Source organism: Haliotis rufescens, unplaced genomic scaffold (genome assembly GCF_023055435.1).
Source record: "Haliotis rufescens isolate VD_foot unplaced genomic scaffold, xgHalRufe1.0.p SCAF_5, whole genome shotgun sequence".
Lineage (NCBI taxonomy): Eukaryota > Metazoa > Mollusca > Gastropoda > Lepetellida > Haliotidae > Haliotis > Haliotis rufescens.
In genome coordinates this window covers 59942910-59966966 of record NW_025964223.1, presented here as the reverse complement: position 1 = coordinate 59966966, position 24057 = coordinate 59942910, and the positions used below count along the sequence as shown (strand labels likewise).

General features: G+C 43.5%; 1 protein-coding gene across 1 annotated transcript in view; it reads right to left on the bottom strand.

The window, feature by feature from the left end:
- Positions 1-844: 844 nt before the first annotated feature.
- Positions 845-24057, bottom strand: part of LOC124140339 (monocarboxylate transporter 13-like) — a 31087-nt gene continuing 7874 nt past the window's right edge. Inside the window, exons 2-5 of the mRNA XM_046507874.2 lie at positions 11304-11637; positions 9298-9568; positions 6754-7135; positions 845-2688 (exon numbers count right to left, since the gene is read on the bottom strand). Coding sequence (XP_046363830.1) covers positions 2024-2688; positions 6754-7135; positions 9298-9568; positions 11304-11637 — 1652 coding nt within the window. The 3' untranslated portion in view covers positions 845-2023. The remainder of the gene's footprint in view (positions 2689-6753; positions 7136-9297; positions 9569-11303; positions 11638-24057) is intronic.

The following is a 24057-nucleotide window of genomic DNA, read 5'->3' as shown; positions in this document are numbered from 1 at the left end:
CTGAACCCCCGATGTCTGTATTGGGCATTTGTATTCACGTAACAACATAACAGGCGTGCATAACGCAAATATACAGTACAGGAAAAACTTACTGCAGATCCGATCCACAAAGTTATAGTAATTAATGAAATAATTCATCAACAATGATGAACAGCTACCTCATTCATTGTTTACAACTTATCATTCATTGCAAATTTATTTTGCACGTATATCCCTACTGAAGGCAGTCTATTGTTCAGATGACGTCATGTAATCAACTTGTGACATCATAAACAATGGAAGACGTTATATTGTATTTGTCACAACAATGAAGCACTGTGACGTGTTATGGCTTCAACTGACCAATCAGCACTGATGTTTGCTAAAATGCAAATATAGGAAAGTTATCACACACGATCATTCTTCCCTTTTGTAAAATAAAGTCGTTCTAATCCTCAAGAAAATAAACCCGTGAAGTTCCGGGGTAGAATAGGTCTTCAGCGACCCATGCTTGCCGTAAAAGGTGACTATGCTTGTCGTAAGAGGCGACTGACGGGATCGGGTGGTCAGGCTCTCTGACTTGGTTGAAGCAGGTCATCGATCCCAATTGCGTGGATCGATGGTCATGATATCAATCACTGGATTGTCTGGTCCAGACTCGATTATTTACAGACCACCGTCGTATAGTTGGAATATTGCTGAGTGCGGCGTAAACAACAAACCAACCAACTTCACGCCAGTCGTGAAGGAAAACCTTGAACCCTCGGAGATCAATCACAATTAGCACTTGGCTACGGCACCGTATCGTGATGCATCCTCCACACAATACAGAATGCATAAAGTAAGAATGACAAAACCCCTCTCAAACCGTTTCTTCCAAATGTTTATTTTTTTGACAAAATCATTGACGACACAGTGATGAGATTGAGTACATGTTAATCCACACAAGCTGTTGCAGAGCACGTGCCGACAACATGACGACAGCACTAGACAGGGAGATAACTCCACGAGTGACATTCAGTGACTATACCATGTGTATGTGTTATGTAGCATCATTCAGTTAGCTCACTCCAATAACATAAAGTATGCATTGATCGCATTCCGGTGTGTGTGTGTGTGTGTGTGTGTGTGTGTGTGTGTGTGTGTGTGTGTGTGTGTGCCGACTCAGGCATTAGGTTAAATCGGAAAATGTGTTTTTGTGCGTTCGCGTTTACAGGACAAGTGGCAGACCATGGGGACCTTTTGTGGGGAATGGGAGGATTCAAGGAAGTGTATCAAGAATTATTTTGGAAAAATATGTTTTTTCATCATAACAAAAATATAACAGAAAATTTTGTTTGTGTATGTGCAGAAAATTTTCTGCTCGTGGGGGTGGGCTCGGGGGCTTGACGTCACTTTTGACACTTTGACAGCTAGGCCGAAGCACATCCTTGGACTATTTCAACATAGTTCATACTGTGATGTGTGTCCTAAATTGTCAAACCTTGCATGTTCCTTAGCCTTAAAGCGAAGCACTAAAAGTTCATGACGCGGGGCTAAATAGATTTAACTGTTTTTATTTGTAATATAACGTTTGACTGTTATCTTGTTCCTCGTTTGATTGCAACAAAATTGAGTGAGATAAGTGATCAATTGTCACAATCGATGCCCGGCACACGACCTTGACATGGTACAATGCAATTTCAGGCTGGACATGAAACTCTGCTTACGAAACAGCCAAGTTCATGAAGGTCACCGCTTCAGACAGTGTTGAACTGAAATAGAAGAGCACATGCAACTACATGATGCCAGAAATATCTCACAAACATGTGACAGAATCATACAGTTTCTAAAGGCGGTACGATATTGAATGATAGTAACACAACACCTTGCTTCAACAACTTGTTCAAATAAACATGTACTCTGATGTGCCCTCGTAATAGAAACACCGGCAAAGCCCTCACTATAACGAGGACTAATGATGAATGATTGTGATGTAACAGACACGGTGCAGATGCTTCAGTGACGTCACTGAATGACGTCACCGAATGATGTCACAATGACGTCACACTTGTGCTTCACAAAGATTTATGTACAGGTCACTATCATACGAAACAGTTGCAGTGGATTCTTTCTCCTGACTCGGTGGATCAAACAGGTCCACCCTGACATCGTTCTTCTTACTCTTCTTGCTATCGTTCGTTTTCACAGAATTACTATCTTTGCTGCTCGATCTGTCCGTGTTGTTAGAAAACGTACTGTCTGACGGACCATCTGTTGTGGATTCTGAGAATTCGTTTTTATTTGAAACATACTCTGGCACTTTGCCGCTGTTGGGCGCCATGTCGCACCCTCTGGAGTTGCTTTCCTCCGCAATTTTGGACAACACAATTTGTTTCGGCTTTTCACGTTCTTTGTGCTGAAGATAACACTGCATTTGAATTTTACCTCCCTCCTTCCCGTTTTGTTTCATTTTGGAATGTGTCACCGTGCACTGAGCATTGTTAAGAGGTTTGGAGATGACGCCCTCCGACACCTCGAGGTCAAGGAGAGCTGCGGCCTCGGCCACGTTCGCACAGCACGTGCTGTTTTGTTTCTGAATTATCACCTGGTTGGAGGGATGGCGCTCGAACACTGGCATGGCATAAAACAGAACGCCTCCAAGAATCAAGTTGACTCCTGAAAATATGTACCCCGCAGCGTCCGTTCGGAAGTTACTTGTTAGATAAGCTGGAACAGAGTAGAAGAACGTTACACATGACTTAAAAAAGTGAGTTTGAATTATTATCTCTACCCTCTTGAAATGTTTGTTTGTTGTTTAACGCTGCACTGAACAATGACCCAGCTATATGACGGCGGTATGTAAGTAAACGAGTCTGGACAAGATAATCCAGTGATTGACATCATGAGCATCGATCCACGCAATTGGGAAACGATGACATGCATCAACCACATCAGCGAGCCTGACCACCCGATACCGTTAGTCGACTCTAACGACAAGCATAGTCGCCTTAAACAACAAACAAACAAAAACAAAACAAACATTGTCGACAAGCATGGGTTGCTGAAGACCTATTCTAATCCGGATCTCCACGGGTCCTTAGTGAAATGACTTGACAGGAATTGTGAAAGAAGTGATGAGAAAATAAATAAATTTCAAACGATTCCGTACCATTTGATTGGCTAACCTAGGCTTTTTTTGCTTTTATGTTTCCACAAAATCGAAAAGAAATTAGGCACGGCCACTAATGGATTACCGCTTCTTGATTGTCTGACAATAGAATGGGTGGGCCTAGACTGCATTATTGTATAGCAATATTCCGGTGTCCCTGTGGTCGGGTGGATGTCAGTGTGTACGGAGGGCTAGTGTGGTTGGCTGGTGTCCCTGTGGTCGGGTGGACGTCAGTGTGTACGGAGGGCTAGTGGGGTTGGCTGGTGTCCCTGTGGTCGGGTGGACGTCAGTGTGTACGGAGGACTAGTGGAGTTGGCTGGTGTCCCTGTGGTCGATCAATTATTGCGCTGAAGGATGTCACTGATTTCGTATCGTTGTCAACAATTTTATTTGTGTTGATTAAATAAGCAGTCTGTGAAGTTATTATTGTTAACTTTTTATTTATAACGCGGATTCACAACACCGGTTGTACGTTAATACCTTCATCAAAAAGTTTGTCATATCACATAAACACATGAACGCTTGTTGTTCGCAGAGGAAATGCACTACTTGCAATAACGATGTATGGATTGTGTATGACGTTATTACAATTATGAGCTAGAATCCAAGGGAGGTAAATCTGTCATATGCGTCACTACAGCATTACGGGCACTGATTAATTACCACTGATTAAACCACACGCACGTACGCACGCACGCACGCACGCACGCACGCACACGCATCTATGCAGGCACTATTTTGATGGTCAGTGGAGACATTACACAACATGGAAATAACCTTCACCTTACATAAAAGCCCTGCCCTTGTGAGATTTCCTCACCTTATCTGATATCTGCTGCTGACAAGCAATTAGAAGAAAAACCTCCCAGGAAACAGAAACGACTTCAATGATACGGCAACATGTGTACCGCGGCCCTTATACTGATCAGTGTTGTGTAACTCTCAAATGTAGAGCAGACGACACGAGGTTGAAGGACACGTGTCTGGTGACGTGGGTGCGCCCAGATCGTGTATAACAAACGGCATGCACATCGGTGAAAATACGACTGATCACCCATACGGGACATGCAGCATCCATGGATGCCAACTTATATAACCATGAACTTTGATGTTCATTTTTTTTTCAGTCCTGCCGCGATGGTTGGGAGTGCCATAGTGTCACGTGCTTACCATTGGGAATGCAATAGTGTCACGTGCTTACCAACATATTCCCTTTCGACACTCATTTAACCTTCAAACCGTCTTAAACTTTCACCCGTGTGTTCTGTCTGCCATTGTCCGAGCTACAAAAATCGAGGTCGCATGTATTCTTGGACAGGAGTGTGGACCACAGCAAGCGATATATATTAAATTCACGTCTTCGGGTACTGCCAGCAAGCTAAGCTACGGCTGACAGGCGAACTCGTGTGTATTTCCCAATGCAGATAAACTCGGTTGTAGTCTACATAATATATTTTGAATGTTAATAACTTTACCGACAGATCCACCCACATGCAATTCGCACACTTGGTGGCAGAGTTATAGGCTAGAAAACGTTAGGTTAACACTCTTTGATGTTCCGTGAAAAAGACTCCTATATTAGAAAGAAAAACGATCGCACATTGGCCCTACCGCAGCCACATTGTGCGGTGTGTGTGGCGCGCCGATTTGTGGTCTCCATCTTTGTGTAACATTGTTCTGAATTAAACGGCAAGATAACGAGTAAACGCGTCAACCCTATAGGGTTCAAACCCGAGTCTCCGGCGGACGGATGTTTGTCTACTAGACTAAACCTGTCTTCCTTTCATCGTTCATGACTAGAGGGGAGGTTTGTCTCCATGCGGGTGGGTACGGATGGCTAGTGTTTGTTTGTTTGTTTGTTTGTTTGTTTGTGTTTAACGGCGCACACAACAATATTCCAGCTTTATGACGGCGGTCTGTAAATAATCTAGTCTGGACAAGACAATCCAGAGATTGACATCATGAGCATCGATCGACGCTATTGGTATACGATGACATCCACTAACCAAATCTGGCCTCCCTGTGTGTGGTTAGACGTCAGTGTGTACGGAGGGCTAGTGGGGTTGGCTGGTGTCCCTGTGGTCGGGTAGACGTCAGTGTGTACGGAGGGCTAGTGGGGTTGGCTGTGTCCCTGTGGTCGGATGGACGTCAGTGTGTACGGAGGGCTAGTGGGGTTGGCTGGTGTCCCTGTGGTCGGGTGGACGTCAGTGTTTACGGAGGGCTAGTGGGGTTGGCTGGTGTCCCTGTGGTCGGGTGGACGTCAGTGTGTACGGAGGGCCAGTGGGGTTGGCTGGTGTCCCTGTGGTCGGGTGGACGTCAGTTAGACGAAGGGCTGGTGGGGTTGGCTGTGTCCCTGTGGTCGGGTGGACGTCAGTGTGTACGGAGGGCTAGTGGGGTTGGCTGGTGTCCCTGTGGTCGGGTGGACGTCAGTGTGTACGGAGGGCTAGTGGGGTTGGCGGGTGTCCCTGTGGTCGGGTGGACGTCAGTGTGTACGAAGGGCTAGTGGGGTTGGCTGGTGTCCCTGTGGTCGGGTGGACGTCAGTGTGTACGGAGGGCTAGTGGGGTTGGCTGGTGTCCCTGTTGTCGGGTGGACGTCAGTGTGTACGGAGGGCTGGTGGGGTTGGCTGGTGTCCCTGTGGTCGGGTGGACGTCAGTGTGTACGGAGGGCTAGTGGGGTTGGCTGGTGTCCCTGTGGTCGGGTGGACGTCAGTGTGTACGGAGGGCTAGTGGGGTTGGCTGGTGTCCCTGTGGTCGGGTGGACGTCAGTGTGTACGAAGGGCTAGTCGGGTTGGCTGGTGTCCCTGTGGTCGGGTGGACGTCAGTGTGTACGGAGGGCTAGTGGGGTTGGCTGGTGTCCCTGTGGTCGGGTGGACGTCAGTGTGTACGAAGGGCTAGTCGGGTTGGCTGGTGTCCCTGTGGTCGGGTGGACGTCAGTGTGTACGGAGGGCTAGTCGGGTTGGCTGGTGTCCCTGTGGTCGGGTGGACGTCAGTGTGTACGAAGGGCTAGTCGGGTTGGCTGGTGTCCCTGTGGTCGGGTGGACGTCAGTGTGTACGGAGGGCTAGTGGGGTTGGCTGGTGTCCCTGTGGTCGGGTGGACGTCAGTGTGTACGGAGGGCTAGTGGGGTTGGCTGGTGTCCCTGTGGTCGGGTGGACGTCAGTGTGTACGGAGGGCTAGTGGGGTTGGCTCGTCTCCCTGTGGCCGGGTGGACGTCAGTGTGTACGGAGGGCTAGTGGGGTTGGCGGGTGTCCCTGTGGTCGGGTGGACGTCAGTGTGTACGGAGGGCTAGTCGGGTTGGCCGATGTCACCCAACTAATTCTAGCTATATGGCGGCGGCGTGTAAATAATCTAGTCTGGACAGGACAATACAGTGATTGATATTATGAGCATTAATACACGTAATTGGGATACAATGACATGCATCAACCAAGTCACTGAGCCTGACCACCCGATCGCGTTAGTCGCCTCTTACAACAGGCATGTATTAGGGGCGGGGGTGGTTTGGGAAAGGTTGGTGTAGAGTCAATGTTGTAAGAAGCAATACGGGCTTTGACTAAGTGACTCCAGTTAAAAAGATGACAAAATATAAGGTATTCGAACAGATGAAGCAACCTCCATCACTTACATGCCACTGGCGCTCCAAAAAGGAAAGGAAAGCACTGAACAGCAGATAGAAAACTCCAAGCTCGTTCCATCAGTTTGGCCTTAACAAGTTCATATGCGTACATCTTAAAACTGTAATAATAGGCTCCACAACATATGCCGTATGCCCATGCGAACAGCGCATGCGCGTTATGGTCTTCCGCCATGATGAGAAGCAGCGAGAAGACACCACAAAAGATGGCGGCGGTTTGACACAAGTGACGCCGTGAGATGGAACACTCTATACTGTTCCGGATGAGAATATAGCCAAGAGCACAACAACCGACAGCATAGCCGATGCCGAGGTATACGTTCAGTAGTAGCAGCTGCTTATCGGGGACGCCATGTTCGGACGCTGTGTGGAGCTGTAAGTAGAAAGATACAGTGTTAGCCTTCATGCATTCACAGTCTTATGTCGAGGATGATCACAAGAAAAGTCCTGATGCTCTCAGAGTAATACATACGTGTTCTGGAAACCAAAACAAACATGAACATATCGGTATAGCGTATAGCTTCAAATAATAGGCCACCGCATTTCAGACTATCTGGCTCAAAGCAATCTTATTGACACGACAATGTCTATGATGAAATATGGGAGTTAAATAGTAATAACGCCTTGTCTACTTTGTGCGTGTGGATCTGGGTGATATCCCATGATATCCCCAAAAGGTCAAAGCTCACATGGGTATCGGCAACTGACAGTGGTCGGCAAGGTCCACCGAGTGTGACATATCTGTTGTATAGCTATCCACTGAAAATTCAGTATCACCCCAACAAGTGGATGTCAATACTATAATTTGGAATGGGGACATTATTTTCGTAAACACCTGGTATCATCACCATTTGACCGTGATTCATAAAAAACTTGCTCATGATATAGTCGGAATCGTAAAATCGACTCTGCTTTTTTGCAGATATTTGTATTTAAGGTGTTGTCGCTTTTATTTACAAATGCTCCACGTTTAACATCTGATCAGATTCTATGAGCATGTTTCCATGACTCATTGACAAATCCACAATGTAAGGTAGAGATTTATATCAACTGCAGGCGGACAGACGGGCAGCAATCACCATAATACGTGTTGTTTACTTATCACATCATGTTGTATATCAAATACGATACGTATATTGATACGTGCATATATGAGTTTAGACGAAAAGAAAGTCAATCTGATAAAAACTGATAAAAATGTAAACAAACTCTTAACATCTACCATTTCACTCACAAAAGAATAATTGGCACATGTATTCCACCTACCAGAGCAATGAATGAGCCAGTGAATGACTTGGGTGTAAGACCCCTTTGAACAGTATTCCGCTTATGTTACAGAGTGCCAGCCTTATGTTGGAGGAATCTGGAAGTGATGCAGGTCTTAGACGTTCACTACTTTGGTGAAACTCACCAGCACAGGTGGTGCTGATAAACTCAGAAACGTAATAAGGGTGAACCGGGATTCGAACCCACAATCATAGGTTTCTGGTATGCCCAAGAGATGCAACTGTATTTCATCCACCATAACAATAAATGTCACCTATAATACCTACCAGAACAATATATGACACGTGTTTTCCATCTGCCAGAACATTATGACACCTGTATTTAACCTTCCAGAACAATAAATGACACGTGTTTCCCTACTATCAGTACAATAAATGGCACGTGTTTTCCACTAATCAGAACAATACATGACACGTGTTTTCCACCTGCCAGAACAATAAATGACACGTGTATTTCACCTGTCAGAACAATAAATGACACGTGTTTTCCACCAACCAGAACAATAAATGGCAAGTGTATTTCACTTATCAGAACTATAAATGACACGTGTTTTCCACTAATCAGAACAATAAATGACACGTGTTTTCCACCTGCCAGAACAATAAATGACACGTGTATTCCACCTGCCAGAACATTATGACACCTGTATTCAACCTTCCAGAACAACAAATGACACGTGTTTCCCACCTCCCAGAACAATAAATGACACGTTTATTTCACCTATCAGAACAATAAATGGCACGTGTTGTCCACCTACCAGAACAACAAATGACACGTGTATTCTACCAACCAGAACAATAAATGACACGTATATTTCACTAATCAGAACAATAAATGACACGTGTTTTCCACCTACCAAAACAATAAATAACACGTGTTTTCCACCTACCAAAACAATAAATGACACGTGTTTTCCACCTACCAGAACAATAAATGGCACGTGTTGTCCACCTACCAGAACATTAAATGGCACGTGTATTCACCCACCAGAACAATAAATGGCACGTGTATTCTACCCACCAGAACATTAAATGGCAAGTGTATTCACCCACCAGAACAATAAATGACACGTGTTTTCCACCAGCCATAACATTATGACACCCGTATTCCACCTACCAGAACAATCAAAGGCACGTGTATTCTACCCACCAGAACAATAAATGACAGGTGTATTCTACCCACCAGAACAATAAATGGCACGTGTATTCTACCCACCAGAACAATAAATGGCACGTGTACTCTACCCACCAGAACAATAAATGGCACGTGTATTCCGACCCCGACAATGGAGGAGATGACCATGAGAGCCTGCAAGGACCGCATCTTCAGGGCGCTGAAGTCCAAGTATGGCGGCTTCTCTGCCTCCCTGTCCCTGCGATTCTTCTTCTGGCTCTTCAGGTGGAGGATGACCTTCCTCCGGGGATGGTATAGCGAGGCAGAGCGGTACATAGCACCGGCTATGATGGTAAGGATCAGTAGCCCGGCAACACACTGCAGTCCATGCATCCACTCCACGATGCTGGAGAAGAACACACAGTGCACGTCATATGCAAAGGGCTTCAACACTTCATTAAAACACCGGATTATTTTTGAAAGACATGACAGTTTTGAGATATAGATAAATATATACACCATGATAACGACATATGAAAACATTAATAATTTATTGTCACAGTTGAAGCTTCAATTTTATGTTTCTTTAAAAGTTTTTGTCAGACCTTCATGATGATACCCTGCAGTCTGTCGTGGAGAACAGCGACGAGGCAATGTTTTACATTGATGCTATACTGGGTTCGTCTTGACCGTATGAGTTCAGTTACGTTCCTATTCCCACAAGCCACAGACCATGTACTTACTCTACATGCGGGATTAGGATTGACCTGAACTCCAATGACGTTTATAGCTATTGGTGAATTATTTGTATTTATTACTTGCCCGTGAAGAGATCACCCGTTTAATAAACATACAGCAGTATTACACATTGTGTAATACCAAAACACGTGCTTATGTACTCCCGGAAAATGTTTCACGAAAAATATTGAAAGCTCTCAACATCCCTTGGCTTATTCAACGACATTGCGTGTGGAGATGATACATCACTGAGAGGAGCTTATGCACACTCGATGACCCCAGCAACCTTGTTGCTAGGCTGACGTCACATGGCATTGTTTCGCCGAAGGATCTTGCAACAAAATTCCACAAATTACATCATCGGGTATTGTGACGTCATTGTAAACTTTGAGGTGCAAGGCCCCGTTCCACAAGGCGTTCGTACTGTAGCGCAACGACAGTCGTTGGTCTAAGTTAAAGTATGTGAGATGCGATAACATTAACGCTACGATAATTTTTTGGAACGGACGCCTGAATTCTAAAGTTGGACCTTTGTATGGTATTAAATTCATACGTTTCAACTTTTGACGTGTTTGAAGTATTATTCTGTTCAACTCAATTGTATTATGCCATGGATCGTGTAGGTGTCAGCCTATTCACACTCGACAGTATAATTCTAAAAACGTTATAAATGGCAAGTAATATATAATATATAATATAATGGCTTTCGCTCGTCAGAAACCACAACTATTCACTCGTTTAATAAAATTGGTATTACACGGGAGCTCATTTAGTATTCTATATATATGTAATATTTCAAAGCGAAATTCTCGATGTGTTATCAATACCTAAACACTGCAGTATTCCTAAATTGAGCAATTGTAGATGTCTTACGTATCTCAGAAAAGTCCACTTTGGCTCATGAAGCCAAGCTATACTACCCAAAAGAATTTAAGGATCACCCGATTCTTTCATATTACTTAAGTTAATCTGTCATGGCAAGCATAAAACCGAAAGGGACTCACTCACAATAAATGATGAATTTGTGGTTTGCCAAACATATAATTGATTTCCATTTCTTATATCAGAGATATCATTATGAGAGAAATACGATATCTATTGGTCATTATTACTGTTGAATTCAAACATTTTCGGAATAAATAGTGGTTGAGTATTGTTTTACGCCGCTTTTAGCAATATTCCAGCAATATCACGGCGGAGGACAACAGGGGCTTCACACATTGTACCCATGTGGGGAATCGAACCCGGGTCTCCGGTGTGACGAGCGAATACCTTAACCACTAGGCTGCCCAACCGCCCCTGAAGAAAATAGCTAATTTCTCAATTTACCAATGAGATGACATTGTGTGTCCGTGTAGGACAATGGCATTAGCCTAGACTTCTATAAGAAGAGAACCATTTACCTCATGAGTTCCCTAAAGAGGACCGACATCAGGGCAGTTCCTACGCCAGTTCCTCCAACGAGAATCATTTCGGCCACTTCGCGCCTCTTCCGGAAGTACCTCCCCACCATGATATTGGCCGTTGCTATGGTGATGCCACTGCCTAGCGACATGACCACACAATGACTGATGAACAGTTGCTCTGGTTGGGTGGAGAAGGCCAGAAAGAGACAACCCAAGGCGCAGATGAGTCCTCCGATAACGGCATACAGACGGGGACTCTTTCTTCTGCATATGATGGTCACCACCGGGGATATAAACAAGGAGATCCCGATACCAAGACTTCCAAGCCATGCTGGAAAAAAGAGACGGCATAAATATAACATACTTATTTCCAATCCGGCTGTCTTGAAGTAGTGTTGAACGTCATACTGCATGTTCGTATTCATTCCTCTAAAGTCACACTAAATATGCATGAATCTAACGTCATGCAAGCATTCGTACTAATACTATACTTATAATGTCATAATGCATGGACGCATAAGTTTATCCAGTGTTATTTTGAATATTCGTATATATTCCCTTTAATGTTCGATGAGTGAATTGTGATTAACGCCGATTTGAATATTATATTTCGGGTGACAGGCTCTGCAGGCCAAATTGTTCCACATTGTACCACCTTTGTATATCTAAAGAGTTATACTGATAATATTATATTGTCTCAATGTTGTTTTAGCCAAACGCTTACTTCCAAAGATCTAAACTCTCTAAATGCCGTTATCTGCCATTATGAAATACTCAAAGAGAAACGCTTCTCTAATCTCGTTTCCAAAATTACTTTGTTTAGTTGTTTGTTGTTTAACGCCGCACTCAGCAATAGTCCAGGTATATGACGGCGGTCTGTAAATAATCGAGTCTGGACCAGACAATCCAGTGATTGACATCATAAGCATCGCTCCCTGCAATTGGGATACGATGACATGCATCAACGAGCCTGACTAGTAGATCCCGTTAGTCGCCTCTTACGACAAGCCTCTTCCAATTTACTATTTGCTACAGTACTCGATGGGAAATAAGGACTAAATGCCGTTATTCTTCTTATTATTATTAGTTTATGATACAGCACAAACGGAGGCATATCACGGAGGGGAACTTTTCGCACAGAGTATCCTTGTAGAGAATCGAACCCAGGGTGACCTGCGTGATGAGTCAAAGTTTCACCCATTCGACCACCCACCGCCAGTAAGTATGGTTTGAGGTGTCAACGGAACAAATCCTTTGACGGTGAAACATTAGGAGGACCTGTTGAAGGGTGACTCAGTCACGAGACAACATTGCTTGAGTAAATAGCTTGAACAAATAGCCATACCACCTTACAACGCGCCACTCATGAGTGAGTGAGTTGGGTTTTACGCCGCTTTTAACAGTATTCCAGTTATATCACGGCGTGTCGGCTTAATGCGGGAGGAAAGCCCGAAGTGATGCAGGTCTCAGACGTTTACCACTTCGGTGAAACCCACGAGCACGGGTACGGTGCTGACAAACCTAGAAACATAATCGGGGCGAACCGGGATTCGAACCCACAATCATAGGTTTCTGGCGTGCCCAAGGGACGCAACTCTGCACAGCCACCCGTGCCCCACTGCCACTCATGAAGACGCCCGGGTTGGAATAGATCTTCAGCAACCCTTGCCTCTTGCAAGAGGCGACAATGCCTGTCTTAATAGGCGACTAACGGGATCGGGTGGTCAGGCTCGCTGACTTGGTTGATGCATGTCATCGTATCTCAGTTGCGTGGATCGATGCTCATGATGTCAATCACTCGATTATTTAGAGACCACTGTCATATAGCTGGAATATTGCTGAGTGTGGCGTTAAACAACAAATAGACAAAAACGTATAACGTACACCGTGTTCTTCTCCAGCATCGTGGAGTGGATGGATGGACTGCAGTGTGCGGCGGGGCTGCAGATCCTCACCATCATAGCCGGTGCTATTATTTAGCGACCCCGTCACATGGCATGAATATGACGGTGTTAAGCAACAAGTAAACACACTTAACAACGCCCAATACCCCATGATGCCATGTGGCTAAATGTTCTTGGTTCGGAAATCACCTGCTGACGTAAGCCTGCAAATTACTTGTGTCGAAAACGCTGAGAAAACAAGATTTAAACCTGTGAAGAACATTTAAGTTGGAACGTATTTCGCACCTTAAGCTAAGCGACGGTGTCTACAGACATTATTTTATCTCTCCATTGCGAGAATGCATGTTACTGGTCATAAAGGAAAATATGTTTATTGTTACCTAGCAACATAAAACATAACGAAGTGTTGCCTAACTTAAACGATACAATGTTCAGACAAATGGCACCATTATATATTATAGAATTTGTTGGAAAAGTGTGCAGTGAGACTCGCAGGTCACACAGGCTAAGGCGTGGTCTTTATGTATTCTTATCAGCATGTTTGACGTAATTTACCACACTCTCGTTTAAAATAGTCAGTGCCTAGGCGGTATTCGTATTTGTAATATCTATGTTACAAGACAGGGAACAGAGGCCAAGGCAATTGGAAGTAAGAGAAGCCACTCTTATAAAAAGACTGTAACGTTACAGTAATTTCACTGGAAGGGTACATTTATGCTACGGGGTGTTCTTGTTTGAAGAAGGGTGTTTCATCACGCCGTGGAATTGGCATCTTCCAGAGGCAAAGACGTTAACTGACTATAAATGTCCAGTTTCCACCCTTGCTGAACAAGGCTGGAATTCCGGGTTTACATTTTGGTTTGACTACCGAGTCTATGCATAGTCAAAATCGCGTAACGAACAAGAAATCCGGTTCGTAAACAAACAGGGACTTCAACGTGCATATTTCGGTCGACAGGATTTGCAAAGCATATGTAATACCAATTGGGCGTCGACAGATATTTTGCAAATCTTTTCATGTTTTTAATCAAGGTGTTCAAGTGATTTGATGCGCTTCGCGGGGTAACACCCGTTTTATTACAATATAGATCTTGATTATCGATCTGATAGTCCTGACTGGTTTTGTTTGAAGCAATGCAAGTGATATAAGTGATGGAATCTGATTGGTCAATAGGAGGACAAAGAAGGGACATAACTCATTATAGCCATTGGTGGCGCTACGATCGAGCCTGGAAATTCCAGCCTAGTTCGTCAAGGGTGGAAACTGGACTTTTTAGTCAGTTTACGCCTATAAAATTGGGAAATTGAGGAATTGGTTGATAGGAATACTCTTCTCAAGTAGCGCATTTCATGAGTGAAGGCTCAAGGAAGCATTTTACAACCGCCTAGATCAGGAAAATAGTTGACTCACAAGTAACGTGTGCTGACGACATGTTGTAGGTATGGCAATTCCTGTTGTAACAGTCAGAACAAAATTGTATCCACTTCTTTCTGTTATATAAGTTGAGCCAAGACTTAATTCCTGCATATTAGACAAAATCTTCTGCATGATGCATTTAAATAGCAATAATCCCCGTGTGTCGTCGCCGTAATATTTCCGGAAACTAAATGAGTGAGTGTGGTTTTACGCCGCTTTTAGCAATATTCCAGCAATAACACGGCGGGGCACACCAGGAATGGGCTTCACACAGTGTATTCATGTAGGAATCGAACCTGGGCCTTCGGCGTGACGAGCGAACGCTTTAACCACTAGACTCCCCCAACGCCCCTATCCTTGCGACATAACTTGTAATATACACTGAGAGGGTGTAAGTTCGGGGTATTCACATCGATACTGAGTGACTCCTATTGTCACCCTTCAAACTCTATCTTGGCATTTGTTTTGTCAAATCAATTTTTATTCCATTTCAGTAGGTGAACACTGAACTAATATAATCGATAGCGTCAGCGAAAGTCTCACAGTGTTATTGCCATGTGTGTGTCGTGATTGCTGAACCCCCTTTCAACGTGGCCACAGTGCATGGAGGACCCGCGGTTGATTACATCACAGGACACCGACTGCCTCCATCTCTACTCCTGCAGCTAAGAATACACCATCACGGTACACAGACTGAGTTTTTCCTCGCATCTTGGCACAGCGTTTGTCTGTTGTACCAGAATAACATTGTCAGAGAAACGGGATACGACCTATTTCAGTTCACAAATACACATCACGACGTGGTTCCAGTTGCAACCGCATCAGCCCTATCCTCCGTTCACATCTCACCCCCCTTCAGAACAACCCCCCTTACCCTCATTCCCATTCTCTGTTCAAACCACACTCCCCTTTCACCTGCCCCTGACCTATCGTGATCCCCATCCTCCTCCTACACACACCCCCCCCCCCCCCCCTCCCCCCCCCAATCTGGACGTCTTGCGTGATTGTCTGTGGTCCATAAGTCAACTCAAAAGCAGCGTTAAATCAAACTGTTCACTTCCTCTGAGGCTGCTCAGAAATGTTTGATGTCGTGTATATAAGGTGAAAGGACAGTCTTTGTAACTGTCAAATACATATAACCAACAAAATATACCCATTGAAGATCCGGGTTAGAATAGGTCTTCAGCAACCCATGCTTGCCGTAAAAGGCCACTATACTTGTCGTATGCGGAATCGGATGGTCAGACTTGCTGTCAAATATACATACTGAATGTCAAATAGACAGACTGAATGTCAAACAGACACACCGAATGTCAAACACACACACACCGAATGTCAAACACACACACGGAATTTCAAACAGATATGCCGAATGTCAAACAAACACACTGAGTGTCAAACAGACAACGAATGTCAAGCACACACACTGAATGTCAAACAGACACTGAATGTCAAAAGATACTGAATGTCAAACATACACACTCAATGTCAAACAGACACACCCGATGTCAAACAGGCACACCCGATGTCAAACACACACACTGAATGTCAAACAGTCACCGAATGTCAAGCACACACACTGAATGTCAAACAGACACCGAATGTCAAGCACACACGCTGAATGTCAAACAGACACTGAATGTCAAACAGACACTGAATGTCAAACAGCCACACCCAATGTCAAACATACACACTCAATGTCAAACAGACACACCCAATGTCAAACAGGCACACCCAATGTCAAGCACACACACTGAATGTCAAACAGACACCGAATGTCAAACAGACACTGAATGTCAAACAGACACTGAATGTCAAACAGATACTGAATGTCAAACAGACACACCCAATGTCAAACATACACACTCAATGTCAAACAGACACACCCGATGTCAAACAGGCACACCCAATGTCAAACACACACACTGAATGACAAACAGACACCGAATGTCAAGCGCACACACTGAATGTCAAACAGACATACCGAATGTCAAACAGACACACCAAATTTCAAACAGACACACTAAATGTCAAGCATTGTCCACGTTATACTTGTGTATGCATATACATAAGAGCGTCCAACTGCACCCCTGTGCAAGAGGGTAAGCGATTACCACAGATGGTCACTGTGAAGGCTGGACAACTAACAGAGACTATTTTTATTGTCTTGTGATGTCAAATATATCAACACGGGTCCATGAAGTATAAACTCAATATCTCCTTTGGATGAAATACTACTGTATGACAACGTATCAACGTTCCATGAAAGGTCTTGCTAAGCATTTATACTTAAATGTTCCACATTTATATTCAGATTAATAAGGGACTATTGTTAAAGAAAACGACATGTTACAAAATGTCCATGGGATACCATGTTCCCCTTGAAAAGAGTGGACTTGACTAAAACTGTGAAAAGGGTACCTCCGCACGGCGTACAATAACGCCATCAGGCAGCACAAGAGGTGACGTGGAAAACGCCATCCTCAGTCGATAGATATTTCGGTTTGTAAATTATCATTATCGAGAGGTATATGTTGTACAGTTGACATGCAAAGAGATTGGACGCCATTTCAGGGAGCCCTGTAAACGTGGCGATGCCCAAAAAAACATAATTATCAAATGAAAACAGGATTCTAAGGTGACTTCCCCTGGTGATAATTAAACAAGCAAGAAAGTAGGCTACTGCAGAGAATCACGAGATCTCGCGAGATGAGATCCGACAGACAATCTGCACACAAATGATCCAATTTTCCGCTGTTGAACTGAAGGCCTGTATCAAATGTGTCTAAAAGTCACCCGTCGTTGTGAGTGGGCCACTGTAGCACTGCACGTGATTCACTGTATTATAGACACCAAGATGCTGTGTGCAAGAAAACCCTTATCAAAATCATCAAGTCACGTGTATGTAAAATATATCACCTAGGGAAAGGGTTTATAATGGTGATATCACGTAGTCTTAAGTTCATGAAGGTGAAATCGGACAGGTTAGGCGATATTATCCTGCCGTCCAAGGTACAGACAAGGGTATAAGAATGATATCGTCTGGACTAGGGTACATAAGGACGATATAATCTGAACTATGGTACATACCGATGATATCACCTGGACTAGGGTACATAAGGATATCATCTGAACTATGGTACATAAGGATGATGGCATCTGAACTATGGTACATAAGGATGATATCACTTGGACTTGGGTACAAAAGGATGATATCATCTGAACTAGGTTACATAAGGATGATGTCACTTGGACTTGGGTACATAAGGATGATATTATCTAGACTCGGGTACATAAGAATGATATCTGGACTAGGGTACATAAGGATGATATAATCTGGACTAGGGTACATAAGGTTGATATCATCTGGACTTGGGTACAAAAGGATGATATCATATGGACTAGGGTACATAAGGATGATTTCACCTGGACTTGGGTACATAATGATGATATCATCTGGACTAGGGTACATAAGGGTGATATCATCTGAACTAGGGTACATAAAGAAGATATCACTGGACTTGGGTACATACTGGTGATATCATATGGACTAGGGTACATAATGATGATATCATCTGGACTAGGCTACATAAGGATGATATCATCTGAACTATGGTACATAAGGATGATATTATCTGGACTAGGGTACATAAGGATGATATCACTGGACTTGGGTACATAAGGATGATATCTGGACTAGGGTACATCAGGTTGTTGTCATCCGAGTTAGGGTACATATGGGTGATATCATCTTGACTAGGCTACATTAGGTTGTTGTCATCCGAGTTAGGGTACAAATGGGTGATATCATCTGGACTAGGCTACATTAGGTTGTTGTCATCCGAGTAAGGGTACATATGGGTGATATCATCTGGACTAGGCTACATTAGGTTGTTGTCATCCGAGTTAGGGTACAAATGGGTGATATCCTCTGGACTAGGCTACATTAGGTTGTTGTCATCCGAGTTAGGGTACATATGGGTGATATCATCTGGACTAGGCTACATTAGGTTGTTGTCATCCGAGTTAGGGTACATATGGGTGGTATCATCTGGACTAGGCTACATTAGGTTGTTGTCATCCGAGTTAGGGTACATATGGGTGATATCATCTGGACTAGGCTACATTAGGTTGTTGTCATCCGAGTTAGGGTACAAATGGGTGATATCATCTGGACTAGGCTACATTAGGTTGTTGTCATCCGAGTTAGGGTATATATGGTTGATATCATCTGGACTAGGCTACATTAGGTTGTTGTCATCCGAGTGAGGGTACATATGGGTGATATCATCTGGACTAGGCTACATTAGGTTGTTGTCATCCGAGTTAGGGTACAAATGGGTGATATCATCTGGACTAGGCTACATTAGGTTGTTGTCATCCGAGTTAGGGTACAAATGGGTGATATCATCTGGAATAGGCTACATTAGGTTGTTGTCTTCCGAGTTAGGGTACATATGGGTGATATCATCTGGACTAGGCTACATTAGGTTGTTGTCTTCCGAGTTAGGGTACATATGGGTGATATCATCTGGACTAGGCTACATCAGGTTGTTGTCATCCGGGTAGCCCAGACGACCTTCATTTCTTAGTGATTAAAGTAGTTGCATGATGGATGGTGTGGTATGGTGTGATGGATGGTATGGTGTGGTATGATGGATGGTATGTAATGGTGGATGGGAGGGTATGGTGTATGGTATGGTACGGTAAGTTATGATGGCATGGTATGGTGTGATGGATGGTATGGTGTGGTATGATGGATGGTATGTTATGGTGGATGGGAGGGTATGGTGTATGGTATGGTACGGTAAGTTATGATGGCATGGTATGGTGTGATGGATGGTATGGTGTGGTATGATGGATGGTATGTTATGGTGGATGGGAGGGTATGGTGTATGGTATGGTATGTTAGGTATGGTATGATGGATGGGAGGGTAATGTGTAAGGTACGGTAAGGTATGATGGTATGATATGGTATGGTATCGTATGGTGGTATGGTATCGTATTTCTTCACAACGGCCAGTTGACATAGCCTTTAAACGTCATTGTCACGTCAATACACCAACTCTGGTATCCTTGCATCCTTGATATTCGAACCATGTTATGACTCGTGAAGGTTCCCTTCAGTAGGTGGCCGCCTCCGTGGTCTTGTGGTAGAGCGTCCGCCCGGAGAGCGGAAGGTCCGGGGTTCGATCCCCGGCCGCGTCATACCAGAAGACGTTAAAAGATGGTACTTGTTGTTACCCTGTCTGGCGCTCGACATTAAGGGGCTAAAACAAGGACTGGTCGGCTCGGAGTCAGTATACTGTGTCTGAGTGGGGTATTCATGTTAAACTGCGGCATGGTATCTCAGTGAGCTAGCACTATAAATCGGCATCAGTCCGGACTAGTACAAGCAGCCACACACACACATACACGTGCATGCACGTCGCTATATAAGTGCAATAATCTTGGACGCGACGTAAAACCCAATTTCACCTCACCTCACTTCACCTTCAGTAGGTGGACTGTTTCGGATAAATACAAGTTCCACAACAGAACCTGATGCGCAGCGATTTCCCCACGGTGAGATGAAGCCTATTTGTCCTTTATGTGAGGAGCGGCATGAACTACTATCGCTGGCAACACAGCGGCTGACTACATAGACGAGACACTATATTGTATCTACGCAGTATCTCAGATCGTTGAGAGAGAGCCTTGACTAGAATCGGGACGACATAGCTCCAGAAAATCAATACTGATATGTTGAACCCCCAGTACTAGTGCAACAATATCTCCCTATCCCTCTCTCTGGGCGAGTTTCTCTCTCAGTATCACAGATGACAAGGGAACACATCGCACGCACGCACGCACGCACGCACGCACGCACGCACGCACGCACGCACGCACGTTCGCACGCACGCACACTATAAGAATGAATGAATGTCGTTCGACGGCACAGTTGCCGACACATCATCTTAATTACGGCGATTTGAGAAAATGCAAGTGAAAGTATGGATAGAACAAAAATGTGGATAATAGTAACGACGGTAGATGCTGGGTTAGGTTGGGGATAACCTTTAAGATAACCATGGGGTAACTGGGATCCCCCTTTCCCCCGATACCCCAACAGCTTTGTCTCCCTGTTGTTTTACTTCGAACTGGAGGGAAGGGCGGCGTGGTATTTTTCACAGAATACAAATATATTATATTTTATATTACAAATTCGACACACATATTTAATGACAGTTTACAACAGTGATTAACGTCCGTTCGATTCTGACCTCCAAGCAGGAAGGTTATATAAGCTTGTTGTCATGGCTACACTATACACAAGTGTATCGGGTGTTATAACAGTAACCAGCCTGCTCTGAATTCGTATCCACAGGAAAGTTTCAAAGCGTGGAAATATAAGTGGTTATTTCTGTAACAGACACCCATGATACCTTCGTTAGGCTCCGCGGCACACGATGACAAACAATGCCATATTTTTCGGACAGTTTGTTTTATCTAGTCAGCATTTATGACCATACATTCCGTGGGATCCGCCTATCCTGTGATGATCGTCGTGACAGAAGGCTACAATGAGGATTAGGTGGTAAAAAAGAGTACCCGGGTTGATTGTGTGTCATCGTAGAATTTTCGGCGTCCTTAATGCTATCAACCATTAGTTGCCTCATGCAGACACGGGAAGAACCAGATGTAGCTGGAATACTCAATCAGTTCACAGTGATCCCGAGGTATATAAAAAAACCGTCAGCGTCAGAGAATAATCCACCTCGATTATCTCCCGAAACATTCCCTTTGGCGAGAAAGGCAAAATAAAGGTGAAATTATATGAATGGATCATTGAAAATCAGTGATGACACTAGGTGTTTGCGAAAAGGGCAAGCAAGGTCCTGCGATATAGGTAGAACCCGCCATATTTTGTACATTTCACAAGCATTCTGTGCGACTGTGTGATAACCTATTTGGTTCGGAGTAAATGTTAATGTCACACCACAACTCAGCTCTTACACTGCCGGACAAAAAACTCACACCCATGTTTGATGGTGGCTAAAAATGAAAAAAAACATGACATGGCTTTACGATGGCTCACCCTGAAACAGGTATAAGAGTTGTGTTTTGGACGTTACGTTTTGCGTGTTTTGGACGTTATGTTTGGCGTGTTTTGGACGTTACGTTTGGCGTGTTTTGGACGTTAAGATTGGTGCGTTTTGGACGTTACGTTGGTGTGTTTTGGACGTTAAGTGTGGTGTGTTTTGGACGTTAAGTGTGGTGCGTTTTGGACGTTAAGTGTGGTGTGTTTTTGACGTTAAGTGTGGTGCGTTTTGGACATTAGGTTTGGTGTGATTTGGACGTTAAGTGTGGTGTGTTTTGGACGTTAAGTTTGGTGTGTTTTCGACGTAAAATTTGCTTTGTTTTGGACGTTAAGTTTGTTGTGTTTTGGACGTAAAGTTGGCTGTGTTTTGGACGTAAAGTTTGTTGTGTTTTGGACGTTAAGTTTGCAATTTGCTGTGTTTTGAACATTAGATTTGCATTGTTTTTGACGCTAAGTTTGCTGACATTTGGACGTAAAGTTTGTTGTGTTTTGGAAGTTAAGTAAGCTGTGTTTTGGACGTTCAGTTGTGTTTTGGACGTTAGGTTTGCTGTGTTTTGGACGTTACATTTGCTGTGTTTTGGACGTTAGGTTTGCCATGTTTTGGACGTTAAATTTGCTGTTTGCTGTGTTTTGGACGTTAGGTTTGCTATGTTTTGGACGTTAAATTTGCTGTGTTTTGGACGCTAAGTTCGCTGTGTGCTTAAAGTTTGCTGTGTTTTGGACGTTAATTTAGTTGTGTTTTGAACCTAAAGTAAGCTGTGTTTTGACGTTAAGTTTGCTGACATTTGGACGTAAAGTTTGTTGTGTTTTGGAAGTTAAGTAAGCTGTGTTTTGGACCACAAGTTTGCTCTGTTTTGGACGTTCAGTTGTGTTTTGGACGTTAAATTTGCTGTGTTTTGGACGTTCAGTTGTGTTTTGGACGTTAGGTTTGCTGTGTTTTGGACGTTAACTTTGCTGTGTTTTGGACTTTATGTTTACTGTGTTTTAGACGTTACATTTGCTGTGTATTGGACGTTAGGTATGCCATGTTTTGGACGTTAAATTTGCTGTTTGCTGTGTTTTGGACGTTAGGTTTGCTATGTTTTGGACGTTAAATTTGCTGTGCTTTGGACGCTAAGTTCGCTGTGTGCTTAAAGTTTGCTGTGTTTTGGACGTTAATTTAGTTGTGTTTTGAACCTAAAGTAAGCTGTGTTTTGACGTTAAGACTGCTATGTTTTGGACCTTAAGTTTGCAATATTTTGGACGCTATGTATGAAATATTTTGTATGTTACGTTTGCTGTGTTTTGGACGTTAAGTTTGCTGTGTTTTGGACTTTATGTTTACTGTGTTTTAGACGTTACATTTGCTGTGTTTTGGACGTTAGGTTTGCCATGTTTTGGACGTTAAATTTGCTGTTTGCTGTGTTTTGGACGTTAGGTTTGCTATGTTTCGGACGTTAAAATTGCTGTGTTTTGGACGCTAAGTTCGCTGTGTGCTTAAAGTTTGCTGTGTTTTGGACGTTAATTTAGTTGTGTTTTGAACCTAAAGTAAGCTGTGTTTTGACGTTAAGTTTGCTGTGTTTTGGACCTTAAGTTTGCAATATTTTGGACGCTATGTATGAAATATTTTGTATGTTACGTTTGCTGTGTTTTGGACGTTAAGTTTGCTGTGTTTTGAACATTACGTTTGCTGTGGTTTGGACGTTACGTTTGCTGTGGTTTGGACGTGGATCCTGTTGTGTTTTGGAAGGGACGTAAGTTGTGTTTTGGACCTCAAGGTTGTTGTGTTTTGGAAGTTAAATTTGCTGTGTTTTGGACGTTCAGTTGTGTTTTGGACGTTAGGTTTGCTGTGTTTTGGACGTAAAGTTTGCTGTGTTTTGGACGTGAGGTTTGATGTGGTTTGGACCTTATTTTTACTGTGTTTTGGACCTTACGTTTGTTGTGTTTTGGACGTTAATTTTATTGTGTTTTAGAAATTAAGTTTGTTGTTTTTAAGACCTTAAGCTTGTTGTGTTTTAGACGTTACATTTGCTTTGTTTGGGACGTAAAGTTTGCTGTGTTTTGGACGTGAAGTTAGATGTGGTTTGGACCTTATTTTTACTGTGTTTTGGACCTTACGTATGTTGTGTTTTGGACGTCAAGTTTGCTGTGTTTTGGAAATTAGGTTTGTTGTGTTTTGGACGTTAATTTTATTGTGTTTTAGAAATTAAGTTTGTTGTTTTTTAGACCTTAAGTTTGTTGTGTTTTGGACGTTAGGTTTGCTATGTTTTGGACGTTAAGTGTGCTGTGTTTTCGACGTTAAGTGTGCTGTGTTTTGGATGTTAAGTTTGCTGTGTTTGGGGGCTTAAAGTTTGCTGTTTTTGAGACGTT